At 40.6% G+C, this 22,901-nt stretch overlaps 1 protein-coding gene across 12 annotated transcripts in view; it reads right to left on the reverse strand.

Moving 5' to 3' along the window:
* PPP1R12B (protein phosphatase 1 regulatory subunit 12B) overlaps window positions 1-22,901 on the reverse strand; it is a 268,308-nt gene that overhangs the window by 88,188 nt on the left and 157,219 nt on the right. For 9 of the 12 annotated variants that reach the window (XR_010318760.1, XM_003410228.4, XM_023548266.2 and 6 more), the window contains 4 exons: window positions 19,108-19,311; window positions 17,119-17,302; window positions 16,919-17,031; window positions 15,747-15,788 (listed from right to left, as the gene is read on the reverse strand). Coding sequence is in view for 10 of the 12 variants with exons in the window: in XM_003410228.4 (XP_003410276.2) it covers window positions 15,747-15,788; window positions 16,919-17,031; window positions 17,119-17,302; window positions 19,108-19,311 (543 nt within the window). In the remaining 2 variants the exon portion in view is untranslated. Of the gene's footprint in view, window positions 14,545-15,746; window positions 15,789-16,918; window positions 17,032-17,118; window positions 17,303-19,107; window positions 19,312-22,901 lie in introns of those variants that run through there. The other 3 variants (XM_064273385.1, XM_064273384.1, XR_010318761.1) reach the window with 3 other exon arrangements.

The raw sequence follows: 22,901 nt of genomic DNA on the forward strand, positions 1-22,901 counted from the left end.
TCCAAATAAACTATTCTTGAAGAATGAATTAATACATAACTGTAAAATCATATGATTCTAAGGTCAAGGTATTCCAGAGAGCCTTATTCTCATCCAGATTTAGGAGCTCACAGATTTGGAAAATAATTTGAATAAGTCTCAATCACTTCTAACTACTGAAATGTATTAACATATTATCCCCACTTTAGAGATGAGGACACTAAGGAACAGAAAGGTTAAGTCATTTATCCAAAGTAGTTGAGTGGCAGAGCGGGGGTTTGAACCCAGGAAGTCTAGCTCCTGGGTCTGTACTCTTAACCACTATGCTATAATATTTGTCATAACAGTATACGACATAAGATACATAACAGATCTAAAGATTCAACTAAAGGTAGTGTAACAGCCATGGAGTGGGAATACAGCTATAGGATCCTGGCAAATTACTTAATCTCCCTAGGCCTTAGTCATTTTTTAAAATGAGAAGGCTAGCTAGACGGACTTTAAAGTTTCTTTAAGCTCTAAAATTCAAAGTCTGCAACGGTCACTCTAGCCATCACGCAGCTAAATCAGATTTTAATAATACAATTGCACTTAGAAATAAATTTTTCAAAGAAAGTCTCTTCTTAACTGAAATGGAAGTGCTAGTTGCTCAAAGATGTAATATGGCTGAGGAAAATTAGGCAAAACAAAGGGGACCCAGAGGTGAATCCACTTAAAAAAAAAAAATCATTGCAGGCATGGTTAATCAACAGAATCCCTCTGATGTAACAAGAGTCATCGGACACTCTTGGGCTTCAAAGCTCTCTTAAAGAGATTTGCAGAGAGGTGGCTGGGTTCAACCCCCTACTCCGCCACTCAACTACTTTGGATAAATGACTTAACCTTTCTGTTCCTTAGTGTCCTCATCTCTAAAGTGGGGATAATGTGTTAATACATTTCAGTAGTTAGAAGCGATTGAGACTTATTCAAATTATTTTCCAAATCTGTGAGCTCCTAAATCTGGATGAGAATAAGGCTTTTTGGAGTACCTTGACCTTAGAATCATATGATTTTACAGTTATGTATTTATGTATTAATTCATTCTTAAAGAATAGTTTATTTGGAGAGTCAGAAAAAATCACCCAGACTTTTCCAAAAGATGTCAGAGGATGCCCTGGGACATCAGCTCTCCTACACCACTGCATGACGCTTTTATAAACAGGCCAAGCAGGCTTCATGGGTAACATCCCTACACAAGTTGAGAAAAAACGGCAGAAAGACAAAACCACCTACTGCTCTGTGAGTGTTTTTTGTTTGATTTTGTTTTGGAAAACCGTACTTAATTCTCAGAACTCCTCAATTTCCTTTGCTGATTCTTCCTTTCCCCTCACTTTTAACTGTGTTGTGACCCGGGGCTCTATCATTGAACCTCTTCTCTGTCTATACTGATTCTCTTAGGGAGTTTATCCCATCTCATGGTTTTAAATACAGTCCCTGTGTTTACTGAAATCCAAGTTTACATAGCCAGATGAACGGTACGTTCATCTGAACTCCAGACTCCTAAATCCAACTGTTCTCATGACTTTTCCCAGTGAATGTCAATCAGACATACTAAATTTGTTGTTGTTGTTAGTTGCCATCAAGTTGGCTCCGACTTACATATAACAGAATGAAATGCTGCCCGGTCCTTTGCCATCTTTATGATTGTTGGTATGTTTGAGTCCATTGTGGCTATTGTATCAACTCATCTCACTGAGGATTTCCGTTGTTTTCGCTGACTGTCTACCAAACATGATATCTTTTTCTAGCAACTGGTCTTTCCTGATAATCTGTCTAAAATAAACAAGCTGAAGTCTCGCCTTCCTCACTTTTCAGGAGCATTCTGGTTTAATACTTCTAAAATCAAAACCAAACCCTTGTTCTTCCCCTGCCAAATCTATTCCTCCTAATGTCTTCTGCATCTCAGTAAATGAAAATTTCATCCTTTCAGTTGCCTCAGGCTGAATGTCTTGGTGTCAACCTTGGCTCCTGTTTCTCTCACCCTATATTAATCCAACAGTAAATCTTGTTGATTCTAGACTTCAAAATATATCCTGAATATATGTATTGTCAGTATCTTTACGGTCTGCTATCACCCCAGTCCAAACCACCATCAGTTTTTCCCTGGATTACTGCATTAGCCTCCTTACTTATGTCCCATGGCCCTGTGGAGCATATTCTCAAAACAGCACCCAGAGTAACCCTTTAAAATACAAGTATAATCGTGCCACTCTTTTGCTCAAAATTCCACAATGGCTACCCACTGACTCAGATCAAAAGCCAATAACCTACTGTTGTTGTTAGGTGCTGTCATGGATTGAATTATGTCCTCCCAAAAATGTATCAATTTGGTTGGGCCATAATTTCTAGCATCGTGTGGTTGTCCTCCATTTTGGGATTGTAATTGCATACTTAAAAGCATTAGGGTGGGATTGTAACACCACCCTTGCTCAGGTCACCTTCTGATCCAATGTAAAGGGAGTTTCCCTGGGATGTGGCCCGTACCACCTTTTCTCTCTCAAGAGATAAAAGGAAAAGGAAGCAAGCAGAGAGTGGGGACCTCATACCACCAAGAAAGTAGTACCAGGAGCAAAGAGCATCCTTTGGACCTGAGGTCCCTGAGCCTGAGAAGCTCCTCGACCAGGAGAAGACTGATGAGAAGGCTGACAGAGAGAAAAAATATTCCCCTGGAGCTGACACCCTGAATTTGGTCTTTGAGCCTACTTTACTGTGAGAAAATAAACTTTTCTTTGTTAAAGCCTTCCACTAGTGGTATTTCTGTTATGGCAATGCTAGATGACTAAGACAGGTGCCATCAAGTAGGTTCCAACTCACAGTGACCCTATGTACACCAGAACAAAACACTGCCCGGTCCTGCACCATCCTCACTATCTTTATTATGCTTAAGCCCATTGTTGCAGCCACTGTGAATCCATCTTGTTGAGGGTCTTCCTCTTTTTTTGCTGATCCTCTATTTTACCAAGCACAATGTCCTTCTCCAGGGACTGATCCCTCCTGATAACATGTCCAAAGTCTGTGAGATGTAGTCTCGCCATCCTTGCTTCTAAGAAGCATTCTGGCTATACATCTTCCAAGACAGATTTGTTCGTTCTTTTGGCAGTTCATGGTATATTCAATATTCCTTACCAACACCATAACTCAAGGGTGTCAATTCTTCTTTGATCTTCCTTTTTCATAGTCTAGCTTTTGCATGCATATATATATATAAAAAAGCACCTTAAGTCCTCCCTCTTAGTCTGACCTCCTGGCTCATTCTGTTCCAGCCACATCTGTCTCTTCACTGGTCCTTATGCATGTCAGGTACACTCCTGCCTAGGGTCTTTGCAACTGCTATTATCTCTGGATATAATACCCTACCCTCATATATCCACATGGTTCCTCACCTTACTTCCTTTTAAAAAAAAAAAAACTTTAAGTCTAGGCTCAAATGATACTTTCTCAGTAAAGACTATCCAGACCACTCTACTTATAATGGCAATCCCCCCATTCCATCTTGTTGCTTCTATTCCTTTTTAGCATGATCTATATAGTTTTCCATAGCACTTATCACCTTTAAGCGCACCACATTTTACACATTTATTATTTATTGTCTATGTCCCTGACTCACCATGCATCTGTCAGTTTGTTGTACTACGGTGGCTTATGTGTTGCTGTGATGCGTGTTCAAGATGCACTGAAAGCACTGGCAGAAAACAAGCTCAGGAATTGACAGAATACCAATTGTGATGTTTCAACAAGCAGATGCAACACTGGAGGTGCTCACTCATCTATGCCAAGAAATTTAGAAGACAGCTACCTGGCCAACCGACTGGAAGAGATTCACATTTGTGTACATTCCAAAGAAAGGTGATCCAACAGAATGCAGAAATTATTGAACAATATCATTAATATCACATGCAAGCAAAATTTTGCAATCCTTCAAAAACGGTTGCAGCAATACATCAACAGGGAATTAAAGAAAATTAAAGCCGGATTCAGAACAGGACGTGGAACGAGGGATATCACTGCTGATGTCATATGGATCTTGGCTGAAAGTAGAGAATACCAGAAAGATGTTTACCTGTGTTTTATTGACTACGCAAAGGCATTCGACCATGCAGATCACAACAAATTACGGGTAACATTGCGAAAAATGGGCATTCCGGAACACTAAACTGTGCTTATGTAGAACCTGTACATAGACCAAGAGGCAGTTGTTAAAATAGAACAAGAGGGTACTGCGTGGTTAAAAATCAGGAAAGGTGTGCATCGGGGTTGTATCTGTTTGCCATACTTATTCAATCTATTTGCTGAGGAAATAATCCAAGAAGCTAAACTATATGAAGAAGAATGGAGGATCAGGACTGGTAGAAAACTAACAACCTGTGATATGCAGTTGACACAACTTAGCTTGCTGAAAGCGAAGAGAACTTGAAGTGCTTACTGATGAAGATCAAAGACCTCAACCTTCAGTATGGATTACACCTCAACATAAAGAAAACAAAACTCCTCACAACTGGACCAATAAGTAATATCATGATAAATGGAGAAAAGACTGAAGTTGTCAAGGATTTCATTTTACTTGGATCCACAATCAACACCCACAGAAACAACAATAAAGAAATCAAACGAAGTATTCCATTGGGTAAATCTGCTGCAAAAGGCCTCTTTAAAATGTTGAAAAGCAAACATATCACTTTGAGGACTCAGGTGCATGTGAAAGCTTGACTATGAATAAGGAAAACCAAAGATGAATTAATGAATTATGGTGCTGGCGAAAAATATTGACTATACCAAGGACTGCCAGAATGAACAAGTCTGTCTTGGAAGAAGTACAGCCAGAGTGCTCCTTTGGACCTGTTATCAGGAGGGACCAGTCCCTGGAGAAGGACACGATGCTTGGTGCGACGGTTAAGACTGTGTGTCAACTTGGCTGAGCAACGATTCTCAGTGTTTATATGTGATCCCTCCCATGATGGAATCTGCTGTGAGTTAGCCAGTCAGTTGAAGGGGAGTTTCCTTTGGGGGTGTGGCCTGGATCCGAATATAAGCAGACATTCTGGCTTTTTGCTCGCTCTGGGTCCTGCAGCTGCCTCCTGTTCACCTGACCTCTGGTTCTTGGGACTTGGGTTATCAGCTTATCTGCTGATCTCGAGGTTCATCAATCTTCACAGCCTGTGAGCAGGAGTCCTGCTCCCCGACCTGCTGATCTTGGGTTCGCCAGTCCCTGCAGCTACATGAATCAGGAGAAGCCTTGTGGTCTTGCCTGCCAATCTTGGGATTCATTGATCTTCACAGCCTGTGAGCAAGAGCCCTGCTCTCTGACCTACCAACCTTGGATTCGCCAACCCCTGCAGCTACGTGAATCAAGAGAAGCCTCCACCCTGATCCACAGACTTGGGACACTCCAACCTCTACTATTGCATGAGCCATTTACCTGATATAAATCTCTCCCTATATATATATTTATACGCTTTACTGGTTTTGCTTCTCTAGAGAACCCAGCCTAAGACACTTGGTAAAGGATCAGCAAAAAAGAAGAAGACCCTTGATGAGATGGACTGACACAGTGGCTGCCACAATGAGCTCAAACATAGCACCGGTTGTGAGGATGGTGCAGGACTGGGCAGTTTCATTCTGTTGCACATAAGGTTGCTGTGAGTCTGATCCAACTTGACAGCATTTAACAACAACCTTCCCCACTAGAATGTAAACTTCACAGGCGCAAGCGTTTTTGGTCAGTTTTGTTCACTGTTATATCTCCAACATCTAGAAAAGTACCTGACCATAACTGGCACCTAAAAGTACTTGTTGAAAGAATAAGTAGGAGGAGCTTATAAAGGGGAAGGTGCAACAAAATGGGAAATGCATTGTTATGGATTGAATTATGTCCCCCAAAATGTGTTGTAAATGCTAATCTTTATGCCTGTTGTTACAATCCCATTTGGGAATGGGTTGTCTTTTTATGTTAATGAGGCAGGATTAATGTAGGGTATATCTTGAGTCAATCTCTTTTGAAATATAAAAGAGATTAAACAAGTGAGCAGAGTAGAGCAGAGATGGGGAAGAGTGATGCCAAGCCTCATGAAGATCACCCAGGATAAGAAGCTCAAAGAGACAAGGGCCTTCCTCCAAAGCTGACAGAGGAAGCCTTCCCCTAGAGCCAGTACCCTGGATTTAGACTTTTAGCCTCCTAAACTGTGAGAAAATAAGTTTGTTTGTTAAAGCCAACCATTTGTAGTATTTCTGTTACAGCAACACTAGATAACTAAGACAGAATTTGGTAGCCGAAGAGTGGCATGCTCCTCTAACAAAAAAAGATACCTAAAATGTAGAAGCAGTTTTGGAATGGGGTAAATGCGGAAAGACTGTAGGAGTTTAAAGATATCTAACAGTAAAAGCCTAGGTTGCCTTGAAGAAACTGTTGGTAGAATTATGGAGATCAAATGCAATTCTGGGGAGGATTCAGAAGGAATTGAGGAGAGCTACAGAGAAAGTCTCTGTTGGCTTAGAGAATACACATGGTGTCAGCAACAGGATGTTGCTAGAAATGTGGACGTTAAATATGCTTCTGGTGAGATTTTAAAAGAAAATGATGAACATGTGACTGGAAAATGAAGGAAGGGTGATGCTTTTTATGCAGTGGCAAAGAATTTGTCTAAATTATGTTCAAATGTTTGGTGGAAGGTTGAACTTATAAGTGATGAACCTGGGTATCTGGTTGAAGAAATTTCTAAGCAGCATCTTAAAGGGATCGCATGACTTCTCCTTGCCACTTACAGTAAAATACGAGAGGAAAGAGTTGGACTCTAAAGTGAACTGTGCAAAATGAAAACAGAACTTAAAGATTTGGGAAATTCTGCTGTACAAATTAAGGGCACATGTCCTGGAAACTTTTGTTAAAGAGATTAAGCCTATGACTGATGGATCTAACCAATCACCACAGCAGAAAACCCATCAGCTTAGACTGAAGGAGTCAGAGACAGGACGAAAGGAAACTGTCTCTTGGAATTCTACAGGGAGGAAACAGGCTAAAGGAGCTATATCTATTGTCCTCCAAAAAAAGGAAAGTACCATCCCTGAAGCAGCTTGGAGATCAGTAAACTGCTGGAAGAAGCACAGGAAGCAGGGCCTTCTCAGTTTCAAAGGGTGGGGCCAAGGTCTCCTGGATCTGAAAGGCTACAGCTACAGCCTCCTAGGTTTCAAAGAGTTGGATCTTGACTCAACTCAGTTCTGGAGTGTGGGGCTGTTGTTAAGGTGTGCCAGGGGTGGAGCCACTGCCTACAGCTGAGGGGGCTTGGCTGCCATGCTCAAGGGGTATAAGAATGGGGGCCTGCTGGGGTTGAGGAAGTGGGGTCACCACTCAGATGGACTAGGAGAATGAGGGCACCCAAAGCCAAGGAACCAGAGTTTCCATCCCAGTGGGCCTGGAAGGCAGAGCTGAAGCCCAGGGCCAAAGAGCCTTCATCCAGAATCCAGAGAACATGGCCAACACCCAGAGTCTGGAGGGTAGGACCATTGCCTAGATGGTCTCAGAGAACAGAGGATTATTTTCAAGACTTGACAAAAGCTAATGTAATTTGTTCTGCTCGGGTTTGGACTTGCTTGGTGCCTGTTCCACCATCGTACTTTGGAAACAGATAAATTGTAGTTTGATTTCACAGGTTTACAGATGAAAAGGAATTTTGTCCCAGGATGGAATACACCTAAAGTCTCGCCCATATTTGATTTAGATGATTCAAAATATGAGATTTTGGACTTGGAGTTGATTTAAGACTTTTGGGAGGATGTGATGCGATGAATGTATTTCGTATGTGGTAAGGACATGAACTTTGGGGGACCAAAGGGTGAAATGTCATGGATTGAATTATGTCTCCTAAAAATATATGTTGTGAATTCTAACCTTGGGGTTATTCCTGTGGTTACAATCTCATTTGGGAATGGGTAGTCTTTTTTATGTTAATGAGATGGGATTAGTGTAGGGTGTGTAAAAAGGGAATGGGAGTGGAGGCTTTATAGCATCAACAGCCCAAGGCTGATTCCTATGAGGCAGAGATTAGACATACCTCCTCTCTCCAACCTTTTTGCCAATTCTGGCACAAACCATCCCTCCCACAGCACTCTCTACTTCTCTGCTGGGTTCAATAATTTGTTACAATGGCCATACAGAACTCACAGACCATACGCACAGTTATGGGGTTTATTAGGGAAGTAACAGGTTACAATTCAAGTTCAGGAAAGCTCAGGATATAGTTCTTCAATGAGGACAGCCTCTCCTCAGCCATGCTGAAGGCAGGTCTCTGGCCTTCCGTCCTTCAGGCCTCTTGGGCCAGCCTTCCTCTGCCCTCCTTGGGCAAGTGTTACAAAGTTCTTTAGCTCCTCCAGTAAGTGCCTGGAGGCACCCCACTCTGCCAAGAAGCCTCCTGCCCAAAGCACTTAGTTCTTTCACTCCATGGCCTGGGAAGCCCACTGAGCCATCTCCTGCAGGTCTCCTGGTTCTGCTGCCTTTGCTGCCTCTGTTTCTCTGCTGCTGCTTCTTGCTGTTTCTCACTGTCTCTGGTGTTACAGCTCCAGGGTCGAGGAGGTTCTCATCGCCGGGATCCCAGGTCCAAAGGATGTGCTCCACTCCTGGCTCTTCTTTCTTGGTGGTAGTCACGTCCCCCTCTGCTTTGGGACTGGCTCTCTTTTAAGCCTGGTGGGATGGCAAAACTGACCAATCCCCTCGTTAGGTTTCTATATAGCTTATTTGCATTAGCAGCAAGATGTCCAATTCCCTTGGTGGACCACAGGTGCCTTATTTGCATAGTCCCACCCAATCGCTGTGAGAGTCTCAAAGGCTATGGCTAGAAGGGCCATATTAAATAACTCACCATACTGCAGGGTGTATCTTGAGTTAATCTCTTTTGAGATATAAAAGAGATTAAACAAGCAAGCAGAGGAGCTATGAGGGAAGAGTGATGCCAGCCACGTGAAGATCACCCAGGATCAGAAGCTCAAAGAGACAAGGGCCTTCCTCCAGAGCTGACAAAGAGAGAAAGCCTTCCCCTAGAGCTGGCACCCTAATCCAGAATTCTAGCTTTCTAAAATGTGAGAAAATAAATTTGTTTATTAAAGTCACCCTTTTGTAGTATTTCTATTATAGCAGCATTAGATAACTAAGACATGACTTAGTGACTTTTAGTATTAGAGACATTTCTGGGGTCAGGTGGCTCTCAAGCCAACTTTTATTTTCTGTTAAATCTAAGTTCAAAACCAAGCTTTGCCAACAAATTTCAGCTCTTTTCTCTCTTTCATTTAGTTTGAAAACTTTACGTTTAATTGATTATCTCTCTTGGAATAGTTTTACAAAGATCTAAGGCAGATATCTTGATATCCGTGAATTAGTAATTTCTTAACAGGACCTTCTTTACCAATGCATTCTGAGGGATAATTAGTAATCCACGTCTGTGGGTTCCAGTCTGGACTGGGATGGGTAGCTGCTGACTTTAGGGGTAAAGTTTCAGTGATGCTGTTCCGATTGAGTGCTGCCTGATTCCATAAAAGAAACAGGTATTTTAGAAAAAAAAGAAGCACTTTCCTAACTATAGTATGGAAATTCTTACTTCCTGACAGATAACCTACCCACCTATGTCAAGGACAGTAGCAGAATGCTGATGCTCTACCCAGCGAGTCTTGATACTCCGAGTAGGCTTTTAAGTTGTCCTTCAAGAAGATCTTCCTTCACTCAAGGAGGTGAGATGCTACTAGCAAGTCAATTTGAATATGCAACCTACTGAGTAAAAAAACCAAATGGATAAATAGGGAATGGAAAATGATGGAAGCCCTAATTTGGGGTCTGCTTCACCACAATCAAACAAAAAGGTTCCCTGATGCAGAGTACAGGGTGTTCACCTAGGAGAGCTTGTATGGCCCTAAACATTCCTTTACTTCTTGAGGCCTCAGTTTTCTTAATTGTAAAATGACGTTTCTAAACCACGTTATCTCTGAATTTCCTTCTAATTCTAAGATACCAAAAGTTGGGAGGCAAGACTTTACTACATTGTACTGGGTTCTTCAAAAATTCCTTTAAGAGAACCCAAAGTCGAGAAGGGGAAAGTGTTGACATGTTGCGGGGGTGGCAACCAATGTCATAAAATAATATGTGTGTTAATTGTCTAATGAGAAACTAATTTGCTCTGTAAACCCTCATCTAAAATATAATTTTAAAAATTCTTTTAAAATAAAAACAATTTGTCTTTTGCTCAGCTTCTTTAAGATACCATTCTGCTTGTTCACTATCTTTTCTGTTGACCACTTGTGCCCTCTAGTGATAAATTCAATTATACAACAGGATTGGCTTGAGAAATAGCTCCAAAGGAGCCAATCCTTGATACTGGGGGAGGCAACAAGAATACAGTAGATAAAGCTCAATGTTAAGCAAAAAGAAGGCAGCCAAAGCTGTGGGTAAAAAAGATGAAAAGAACCCAAATGGCCATCGCCTTCTGCGCTGTGCCTGTGCCTACCACAGCAAACATTCTGTGCAGTTACTACCTGTTTAAAAAAAAAAAAAAATACTCCTGAATACAAAACCGTTTTCAGGTACCAGGCGCTCCTTGGAAACTCTACTCTGTCCTATAGGGTTGCTATGAGTCGGAATTGACTCCCCGGCACTAGGTTTACTGCAATAACTCACTTCCTCATATTCAGATTCAGTTTTTTTTTTTCACTTAGCAAGACAAGGGATATATTAAAACTTCCAGAGATTACACCTGATGAGGATGACTAAATAGAATTGCTTTAAACACAGAGGTGCTATGTCTTTTAATTATATATTCATTGTCGCTGGTTCATGAATGTACCAATGAAGGATGGGTTTGGACTAAAACCATGCACTATGTTGGGTTTAAGCAAAGTCCGCAGTCTTCCAAGCATCATTCCTCAAAGTTGCCCTCAATGTATAACTGGTTTCTCCTCTATCACACACTCTATTGATAACAAATATCAGAACCATTTCTGGGCATAAATCCTACCTGTGTATAAATGATGGCTACATTTTCTAGATTCGGTACATTAAAAAAAAAAAAAAAGGAAATGGACTTCAATGATGTTAACAGATAATTAGGTTAAACAACAGAAAAGTCTTCTTAACCATGCTGTTGTTACTGATAATAGGGGACAGAGGTTGAAGAATCTTCTTTGGACACCTTTAAGAAGGGGGGAAAAAATTTTGGAATCATTTTAGCTCTAACTCTGACTGGAGGCATAAGATAGAGATAATAACCACTGAAGTTTCCTATCTACTCTTAAAATGAGATATTATTAATGAATGATTCTACACATGTGAAGTTCAAGAACAGGAAATAGTAATTTATGGTGACAGATCTCATCTATGGTGGGTCTTTAGGCAGAGAACTGACTGGAAAAGGGGCTTGAGGGAACTTTTTAAGGCAACAAAAAAGTTCTATAATCTTGATTTGGATGGTGGTTATAATCACGGATAACCCAAAACCCATCAGAGACTGTTTTTATAATCAAGGATACAACTCTCAAAACCCATAAAATGATCCGTTTAAGATCTGTACATTTTATTGGTTATAAATTATATCTCAGTTTAAAAAAATTAGATTTCAGGGTCTTGGGGAGAGCTAACATTAAAAATAATAGACCCCACCACTCTTAAGGAGCAAGCCAAGAGAGGAAAGGAAGCTGATGTGGCCACAATAGCAGGTACCATTTTACTGAACCAAAAAACCAGGAAAGAAAGGATTGTCCTGGCTCCTCATCACTATCCACGCTGATCAGCTAAAAGTGCCATTTCAACAGAATGCCCTCCTCTGGGTGGCTCATCTGAGCCACAAGCCAAGTCAGCTCTGCTGTCTGACAGGTGGACTTGGAGGTGGCGCAGTGGGAGTGGCCATATATACTGCTGATGGTCTTGAAGGTAGCACTGCAGCAATTTACACTGGGCCTGACCAGGTATGATGCTCTGTGGGCCTATACAGATAATGGCATCCTGCCTTCTCGTGTTAGAATAGAGTGCTCAGGGGGAGGAAAACGGGTAATAGCTTCACTGAAATAAGCTGGAGCAACGAAGCAAGCAAACATAATGCTTTTTCAAAAAAGGATGCCCCACCCTGTGCTGACTCTCAATCAGCCTTCCCTTCTACATTGTTGGCTAGGCTGGAGACGGACACCTGGAATGTGCCTGTACCAACCCTGGCTGGTCTACATACATTCAAAGCTACCTGTCTAGAGATAATGGGTTGTTCACACTTCTCTTGGATTCACAGTGGCGTCTGCCTGGCATATGGTAAACACTGGCAGGCGCCTCAAGCAACTGGATGAGTGGAATATTTTTCAGCCTGACAAATGGCTTTCATGCCAATCCTCAACAGTCTCTGGTTTTCCTCACCAATCAGAAAGTCTTTTCATTAATTTTAAGTCAATGGCACTAAAATGAAATTCTCAGGAAAGCACTGCATCAAGGGCCTTTTAACTTTCCTTACTTGGTGCCTGAGCTAGGATTTTCCAATACCAAGTAGTTTAGAAAGGCAAAGATTTTCACTGACAAAAGATGCTCCCTGACAATAAAACCTTCCTTGTCATAATTCCCTTGATGGACTAAATGGCATGTATAGAGCCCTGGTGGCACAGTGTCTCAGTGTTGGCTGCTAACTGAAAGGTCAGCAGTTCGAGCCTACCAGCCACTCCGGGGGAGAAGTTGCGGCAGTCTGCTTCCGCAAAGGCTACAGCCTTGGAAATTCTGTGCGGGCAGTTCTAGTCTGTCCTATAGAGTTGCTGTGAGTTAGAGTTGACTTGATGGCAACAGGTTTGGGGTTTTGGATACCCCTCTAGGGATCATAGTCCATTTCAATAGTCTGTAATCTATTACTCAGATTCTCTGTCTAGATGTCTTATAATTCCCCTAGGGACTTTCCTACAGTCACTCTTCTTGTCTCCAAAAGCTTTTACAAGCCTCTTGAAGGATCTGAGAGTTATTTGCACATGCTCTCCCTCAAGGGAGCCTCTATATACTAATATTTGCACATAACACAGCCCATCTTGATGAAGCAGCCCCAGCTCTAACCAGGGGTAGACAATTCTCACCTATGTCACCATTACTCATTACAGGCATGGTTTTTTGGAAGGCCATTGTTGACTGTTTTGGGTCTTGACTAAAATAATGGGCAGGCCAACGACACAATATACTATTTCTATTTCCTCTGCTAAAAATGAGGCAGTTGTTGATTTTCAGTATGGGTTATTAAATATATCCTGAGAAAGTAAAAAGGCAAGTACCGACTGGGAAAATAATTTCCAAAACCATATATCTGAAAAGAATCTAATAACCTCAACAATTTAATAACAAAAAGACAAATAACCCAATCATAAAATGGGCAAAAGGCTTGAATAGACATTTCACCAAAGAGGACATTCAAATAGCCACCAACACATGAAAAGATGCTCAGCATCATTAACCATCAGAGAGATACAAACAAAAACCACAATGAGATACCATTTCACTCCTGGGTAAGATAAAAAGCAAAAATAACAAATGTTGGTGAGGATGCGGGGAAATTGGAACCCTTACCCATTGCTGGTGGGAATGCACAATGGTACAGCCATTGTGGAAAAGAGTGGCAGTTCCTCAAAAAACTATAAATAGAACTACCATATGGCCCAGCAATTCCACTTCTAGGTATATACCCAAAAATCTTGAAAGCAGAGACTCAAACAGAGACTTGTACATCAGTGTTCACTGCAGCACTATTCACATTAGCCAAAAGTGGAAACAACTTAAATACTCATCAACAGATGAACAGGTAAACAAGATGTGGTATATACATACGATGAAGTACTACTCAGCCAGTAGAAGAAATGAAGTCTTGATACATGCTACAGTATTGATAGAGCTGGAAGACATTATGCTGGGTGAAATAAGTCAGTAACAAAAGGACAAATACTGTATGACCTCACTTACATAAAAAGACAAGAAAAGGAAAATGTATAGAGACCAAAGTTCATTAGTGGTTACCAGGGGCAGGGGGAAGGGGAAAAGCTGGTTAACAGTGATAGAAAGATCACACTGATACGGGTAGCGCTGCATAGCTGATTATTCTATTGCTGTCAATAAGTTGTACACCTGCAAAAAGTTGAATTGACAAAAGCTGTGTGATAGATGTATTTATAACAATGACAACAGAGTGAAAAGAAAAAAAGAGTAGCTGCTGAGGCTGCTTATGTACAACCAAAAACCTCATGGGATTTGGTTTCAAGAAAAGCAAATTTGGAGGTTTAGGGTCACGGGTTCACGGGACATCCCAGTTATTTGGCTTAATAACATCTTTAGTGCTTCTGTTCTACCTCCTAGTTCAATGCCTGGGGTCTCAAAAACTAGCAAGGTACAATAATTGGTTTCTATTCACCTGGAACAACAGGGGCGAAGAAGAGTCAGGAACAGGAAGAGGATATGGAATGTGTGGCTAACTGCCTCCATGAATAATTGCCTTCTTTGCCACGAGACCAGAAGAACTGGATGGTGCCTGGCTGCCATTCCATAGAAGAATCCTGATCAAAAGGTGGAAAACGCAGTACAGAATTTTAAATTCTTATTGACTCCAGGCATCCTGGAGTCATGGAAGTTGGATAAACCCCTGAAACTATTGCTCTGAGGTAATCTTTAAACATTAAACCAAAAATATCCCTTGAAGTCTTCTTAAAACCAAACAATAGTTTAACTAGTAAAAAATGTCTGTCTTGACCATTATGCTCTTTTAAGAACTATCTACTCAGAACCAAATTGACAACAGCAACTCAGAAGTTTAGACAGAAACCTTAAGGGGCAGTGAGTTTATGTTATAGAGGGAGGAACAACTTAGAAAAGGAGGGTGAGAATGGTTACACAACTCTAAGAATGTACTCAATGTCGCTGAATTGGAAACTGTTGAATTGGTATATGTTTTGCTATGTATAGTCTCAACAAGAGCAACAAAATAAAAATAAATAAATTTTTTTAAAAAAGGGAAAAAAAATTTATCCTGATAACAAGTTTTTAATAAACTGTAGGATGCAAAAAGGCTACCTTTCCACAGAATTCCCAACAGAGATGGATATGTTTTCTCAACTGTTAGTCAAAATCAAATCTTTTCTCTCCTGCAAAATAGTACTAAAAAGAAAACCAGTAACTTCCTATTATCTTTGAGGGGCTTAGAGGAACCTGGAGTATTTCCCGGAAAGCTGGGCCCAGGCCTTTCAATGCAGAGAAGGATGCCAGCCTTAAAGGGTCTGAGTTATATCAGGGGCCAGATGTTTAGCCTCATTTCAAAGTCAAATATAAAGGACTCTTGGATTGTCTGATGTTTTACAGTCTCCACATTTAAGTCCCTCTCTATCAGTGTCAGTGTAGATCCATACGGGAAATGGCATCTCTCTTCACTTTTCTTCCAAAGATTTCAAAGTACTTTGTGTAACTCAATAACATACCCACAAAAGAAAAAAAGAAGACAGATCTTGTAACTGTGTTACAGATTGGCGGCAGACATAGAAAACTATAAGAAACTTGCTCCAGAGCGCAGGCATTGTTATACCACGTAAGCAAACAGTACCACCAACTAACACCCACCACATCATCTCTCAGAGGAATGTCTGTCTCCAAACTCTCCCTCAACCCAACATGGTCTTTAGTCCACTGAGAAATCTACATAGGGCTTGCTCCTTCTTCTATTAAGACTGTGGGCACAAGGGACATGCCTCACTGGCTTGTCGCTTACCAGTGCCTGTTTCACCTCTTCGGAGACATCAGCTTCATCCCCCTGAAAAGAAAGAAGGAAGAGAAACAAGAGGATCATAGTCACAGTCATCCTCGAAAGCAACAAGGTCAGCTTCCATCAATGATGCATCTTGGCATTTCAAACATGGGTACTGAGATGCTCTGTTACTATTGCTTTTAACAGCATCATAGGCAGGCACGTTGGCAACCACAGTTGGGTATCTTCAGGAAAGAAAGACTTTATTTCATCTGTAAATAGTGATCAGTCTCTGTGGCCTTATAACAATGAAATACTTTTATCTAAAGAATAGTTTCTAATGGATGACTATTCCTGTCTTATTTCTTGTCTCACTGAATAGTTTATCTAATTTTGAAATGAGTCACTGGTAAGCAGGGACCTTTGTCCAAGTTAACTGGTTGCTTGATATTTAAAATGCCAACAACGAGGCTATTGAGTAAGGTACAGAACAAGACATGGAGGAGGGTGAATTAAAGTACTGAATGTGTGTTTGTAGTTAGAAAGCATTGGTGCACCTATCTTTATTTTAAAGGCTAAGTTAATCTGTGTTATATATATATATATATTGTTTTCCTCCAAAAAGGGTAAAGTTGAGTCAAATGAGTTTGTGTTGCTTACAAATTTTAAGTTCTTTGAAATCTCCATGGCTCCTCTAAATATTTAGTTGGAATCTCTGCTTATACGAGGTACTACGAAATTTTTGACTAATAACATGGCTTTCAGGGAGTATTAGGCAGGACTGCTAAAACTTGACAAGCTTATTCATTTATTATATCTTTTGATATGACTGTTGGAAATTTCCAGTTTTTTCATTCTTCACCAATTATTTACTGAGCACCTACTATGTGCTCAGCCCTGTTCTAGACACTGGGCATCCAGCAGGAATATAACATATGAGTCCCACACTAGGTGACTCTTTCTATTTTTTTCCTCAGTAATATTTCTTGACAATCTGCAAGATTCATGGCACCATGTGGACGCTTTCTTTCTTTTCTTTTAATTAAAGCAAGTTCCATTTTTCATTCCTTAAAAAAAACAATGAGCACACACTTTATGTAGGAGTCTGATACATTGTTTATATCTCTTTGAAACTCAACAGAAAGGACAGCAGCCAAGGGTAACGTGACACGCCCAGCACAGACCCATCCACTTACGTCGTTTGTCCAGAAGTTGATGCCCGTGCCTCTTCGCCGTTCCTTGGGTCGCCTCCTGTCTCGGCTGGACAGCCTGTTGGAGGACTGAGTATCTAAATCTGCTTCTTCGCTCTCTGGCCAGAGATAAACAAAGTACGGGTCTTAAGGACATGGGGCACATGCACTGGGGAGGGGCCTGCATCTAATGAAGCTCTACATACCATTTTTGTCCATTTCCTTTGCAATGTTTGTGGTGGTCTCTGAATTCTCAGAATCAGGGACTGAAGACCTACTTGTTTGTAGCAGATAGGAACTGGTGTAGAGTGAAGGTCTTGATCCAGAGGGAGATACTGGTGTTGTGGGTTTGTCTGGCTTAGCTGGACACCTCAGGCGACGATAGACAGACTGGAAATAACACACAGGATGAGATACTAGAGGTCAAATCCAACCAAAAGAGAAGAATAGCAGGTTTATTCAAAATAGGCTTTTCTCCTATATCAAGGGGCTTATTAGTAGTAGGTGTTCAATAAATAGTTATTGAACTGGACTAAAGTCAATTAATTAACCAGAAAGGAAAGAGCTTCTCAACTGCTACTCTGCTAACATCATCACACTGGGAGCAGTCCAGAGAAATCATTCCCAAATTGAGCAAAGGGCAACTAGACAGCATTAACCTTGTTAATAAAAGTCCTTTGATGCTGGGAATGAAATAGGTAGAATGACGACCCTTTTAAGATAGAGAGCGGAAAGGCAAGGTTTACATAGGAAAATCGAAAGCTCAGGAATAGAAGCACAATATAGGGATTATCTGACAGCAGACGCCACCACTGAGCATTTGACCAATTTCTGAGTATGCAGCTAACCTGCCATACCCACGCTTGTTGAAATTTTTCTTCCTGAGAGTTAGGACAGATAAAGCCTGATGATAAGACTTCACTTGGTTTGTTCAAGATGCAGAGATAGAGAATTCTTACTATGCATTAAGTTTACAGCAAGGAGGTTGTATCCTTTTTTGTTTATAAGTTATAAAGGTAGAAGCAATAAAATAATCTTTGGAGTCAGACAGAATTTGGCTCAAATTCTAGTTTCAGGATTTACTAGCTGTGTGACCTTGAACAAGTTACTTAACGTCTCTAAGCCTCCGCGTCCTTGTCTGTAACATAGGGATGACACCTTCCTTTAAACAGAGGGCTTTGAGGATTAAATGAGATAATATCTGTTAGGTGCTTAGAACAGTACTTGGTTGTAAAGCAAAACCAAAACAAAACAAAACCCCAAATCTGTTACTGTTGAGTCAATTCCAAATCATGACGACCCGACCTGGTAATAAGTACTTAATGAATAGTGGCTGATAAACAAAACAAACGACAGAACCTTAGTTCATGGAACTCTGCCATTCAGAATTAAAGCAAGTAGGTGTTTCTTTTTTCTATAACTGTGATGACCATAAAATTTATCATCTAAACCAAGATACTTCCAAGAGTGAGAAGGAGTGGTACTGAAAACTGGACAGGACAAATAGGTGTAACTGGCACCATCTTAGGTAAACCAGCTTAGGTAACCCTATAACTTTGACTACCAATTCCACTTGACAAATGGAGCAAAAGTCAAAATGTTCACCTCAATAGTGACACTCTGGGGACATGGGATTAAGGGGTGATTCGTAAGCTCTTAGATTTTCAAGAGCTTGGAGAAGCAACATACTAGTGGTTAGGAGTGCAAGCTGTGGAGCCCCACTGACTAGATTCAAAACCTTGCTTGATTGGCTGTATGTTATCGTGGACAAGTGACTTAACTTCTCTAAGACTGAATTTCCTCATATGTAAAATAGGAATAATAGTATCTATCTTATAAGGATATAATAGTATCTATCTTATAAGGATGTTTTGAGGATTAAATGAATTAATACAAATGAAATACTTAAAATATTGCCTGGCATAATGTAAAAACTCAATAAATCTTATATTTTTATTTGTATTTTATTATACTATGACCCCTGGAGGAAAAAAAATTGTCCCTTAAGAACTGATATCCTCTGAATTCTTTCAGTCACACAGGTTTGCTAACTAAAAGCAGTCATAAACAGTGCTTTCTGGGAGCAGTTCACTGCTAAATAAGACACGGTGCTTGAGTTATCAGTGGGGGAGATCTCCCACATGAATTACCCTGCTTTTAGCACAGGATATGTCAGCAATAACGAACTTACTTACCTCTTCATCCAGGCTTCCAACCCACGGCTGTCGGCCCTCCCCAACCTCCTTTGCCGGCACTGCTGAAGGCTCACTCTTCTCCGAGCAGCCCTCAAGCCCTTCGGTGTCTACAGGCTTCTCGCCAGGCTGCTCCTGAGCTTGCCGCTCTGCCCTCGACCGGCTGAAAGTTCTTTCTGCCTCTTGAAGGTCTGTTAGGGTTACACCCTGGGAAAATATCACAAGGTCAGGGAGGAAAGATGGTCTTCAGTTTCGTACTAACCATGGAATGACTCTTGATAAGTGAGTAGGGAAACTCCCTAAAAGATCTAATATCAAATTCCAAAAGAAGATTCCAAAATGCATAACGAGGCCATTGCAGCAATACATGCTTAAAATAAGCACCTCAGTTTGCAAAGAATCTAGACCTCAGTCCAAGTATATTTCAAATGTAATCCTTTAGCTTTTTCAATTTGATCTCCTGAAAATAGGTCACCATTGAGGTCTGCCTGTGGTAGATGTACTTTTTCCATTCCAAACAGTTCTCAACAGCTTTATTTGAAAGCTCCCTACCTTCCCAAGATCAGATGAAGATCAACTGAGATTTTCTGAACATCAGATACTAGAAAAATTTAATTGTACTCAGAGAAAGCAAAACCAATTTCAAAAAAAAAGTGAAAATTCTGAGCCACACTAAAACAACCACACCAAAAAAAAAAAAAAAAACACCACCAAAAAACTTTTACTAATTTTTCCACTAACACCATTTCCCAAGTAGCTCTAGGAATCATCATCGAGAGACACCCCAATAATTAATGTTCCCCCAGCAGGAACAAAAGGACAGCAAGATAGAAGAAAAAAAAAAAACAAATGACAAGGAGACACCTATATCTGCAGGAGAGGGGAGAAAAGGAGTTAGGAAAAAAGTAAGCTGATTCAAACTTAAGTAGTTCTGTGCTTAAGTTCTCAGAAGAAGGGGTGCACTCCAAAGCCGAAAAGTAGTTGAGCTGATACCACATCCACGAGTTGCTTTTTTACAATCCATTCATTTATTTACTCAATCTCTTAATAAAGAATCATTGAGTGGAACTACAAAGACAAAGCAACTTCTGTACTCAAGAACCTCTTAATCCAGTATAAAGAGATAAGAAAACAGATGGCTATAATGGAATGGGAGCCCTGGTGGCACACTGGTTAAGAACTAAGACTGCTAACCAGAAGGTTAGCAGTTCGAATCCACTAGCCGCTCCCTAGAAACCCTATGAGGAAGTTCTACTATAGGGTCGCTATGAATTGGAATCAACTTGTTGGCAGTAGGTTTGGGTTTTTATAATGAAATGTAAGTGTTAAGACAGAAACACAAGAATACACAAGAGGTAGACCTGAGTTTTGAAGAATGAAAAAAATAAAGAGTTGGTGGAAGGAGAGGAGAAAAAAGATGTTATGGAAAGAGGGACTCTCTGGACAAGAAAGGCCATGGGTGATTCAGAAATCTGTAATAACTTAGCAAAATTAAAGCACCCAAGAGAAGAAACAGAAGTCGGGGGAGTGGTGGCAGAAGGGGGTTAGATGAATTTAGGAAAACAGCAAAGGAACATGGATTTGACCTTTGGATAGATCTTCTTTTAGGGGTTAGGGGTTCCTTTGAGAATCTCATAAAGACTAATGAGAATATAGTAAAATCTTCTCTAAAGTTATGTACACATTTTAAGATCCCTTCAAGTTCTGACATGGATTTTCACTCCCTCTCTACTGAATCTTTCCTTTCAAGATATATAGTGTCCCATTCTCTCCTAACTTCCATTCTATGTCCCCCTCTAGCTACTTCCCTATCTTTTTTATCCCTTAATAAGCAAACATGAAATCATTCCAGAGTAGTTTATATTCTCCTACCTTTTATTCCTCATTCATTTATTCAAAAAATGTTTGTTTATTTACTGTGATTTAGGAGATAATACTGCAGGCACTGTTTCCTGTCTTAGAATGTAACCTGCTGGAGCTGGACTCACAAGGACCCACAAGGACTCAACTGGGCCCTGAGGTATAAAGACAATAGCTAGGACAACCTTGGAAGACATCTCTTAGGGAACCTTTCACATGAACTAAAAAAACAGAGCACAAAATACTTTCCACTCTCATCTTCTTCTATTAGCATTTAGTGAATAGAAAATTTGCTGGACCAATGAAGACCCTCCTGACTGTCCTTATTGAAATCTGTACCAATGATTGTCAAGAAAGACAATTCGAAATATAGAATCATGGTGACTTAACAGTTTCTGGTCAATCTGTGAAAAGGTGAAGCTTTCAATGGTTTTGCCCATTTGTAATGTTTATACTGATGCTTCTGTCACCTTCCTTGGACTCCTCCTTGGACTTGGGCAGATGTGGCTCTGGCAGCACGCTTGTCCCTTTCCTACTTCTGCCTCTTTGAACATATGCCGAACAAAACTTTTCCTTTTGTTTACTAAATTTTGTGATGTTTTTACCCTAGAACAACTGTATGCTGGGGGAAAAGATACTGAGCAAAAAATATAATATATATATACTCAGTTTGGTCCTCACGGAGATTACATTCTAATAGGAGAAACAGACAAGTAATCATCAAGCAAAAACAAAATAGCAATGGTTTTAATAACTGTAAGGAAACTTGACTTAGTTTGAGAGGGTCAGGGAAGGTTTCCCAGGGGATTGACAATTAAGCCAAGATCTAAAGGATGAGTAGGTGTTAACTATGTGTTGGGACAAGAGTTGCAGGCAGAGGAAAGAACACGTGCAAAGGCCTTGTGTACAGCACAAGGAAGCATGTCATGTGTGGCCTGAGTTCAGCGAGAAGGGGAAAGTAGGGTAAGATGAGGCCAGAAAGGCAGCCAAGGGTGGATGGCTGAAGGGCTCCCAGGTCAGGCTGAAGACACAGCATCTATTCTAAGAACAAGGGAAAGTCAGTGAAAAGCTCTAGGCAGGGGAGGGCACAGTAAGCTTTTATGTTGAACATACCTCTTTGGTTGCCAAATGGAGAACACAACGCAAGTCTGCAGGTTATAGTTCATAGAAGCTATTATCAGACTTTTGGTGCTATTTGATTTCTTTTAGCTACATGTATGCATTGCTTCGATTTTTACAAAACTGTTTCTTAAAAAAAGAAAAATAGAGGAAGGATACATGAAAACAGATGTAAGAAGACAAGTCTCGAGTGAACTAGCTAAGAGATAACAATGGTAACTTACACAAGGAAGGTAAAAGTGGAAGCACTGAGTAAACCTGAAAGAAATTTAAGATGTAAAACAGCAACAGTGGTGATGGAATAGACACAGCGGTAATGAAGGGGATGGAGTGTTAAGGATGATTTCTAGGTTTTTCAGACTTGTGAGACTGGATGGATGGTGATTCTCTTCACTAATAAGCAGAACACTGGAAGAGAGTGTGGTTTAGGAGGACTCATGAACTAGATGTACAAATAGGAGATTAGATTGACTAGGATTAGATTGCCTGGGAATATAAAGTGAGAAGTGACGTGAACCGAGGACCAAGTCTTGAAGACTTCCAACATTTAATGGCTGGATACAGGATGACCAGCAAAGGAGACAGTGAAGGAATGATGGGAGAGGAGAGGAAAAGTCGGGAGATTACTGTGTAACAGAGGGTAAGGGAAGAGTTTCTTTTAATCATAACTTTAAAAAATCAACTTTATCCAGTAGAAATTACATAGAATAAGATGCACTCACTCAAAGTTTTCAGTCCAACAAGTTTTGATAGGTGTATACACCCATGTAACCAGCGCCCAAATTAAATATAGAATGTTCACAGCACTCCAAAATGTT

Source organism: Loxodonta africana, chromosome 20 (assembly GCF_030014295.1).
Source record: "Loxodonta africana isolate mLoxAfr1 chromosome 20, mLoxAfr1.hap2, whole genome shotgun sequence".
NCBI lineage: Eukaryota > Metazoa > Chordata > Mammalia > Proboscidea > Elephantidae > Loxodonta > Loxodonta africana.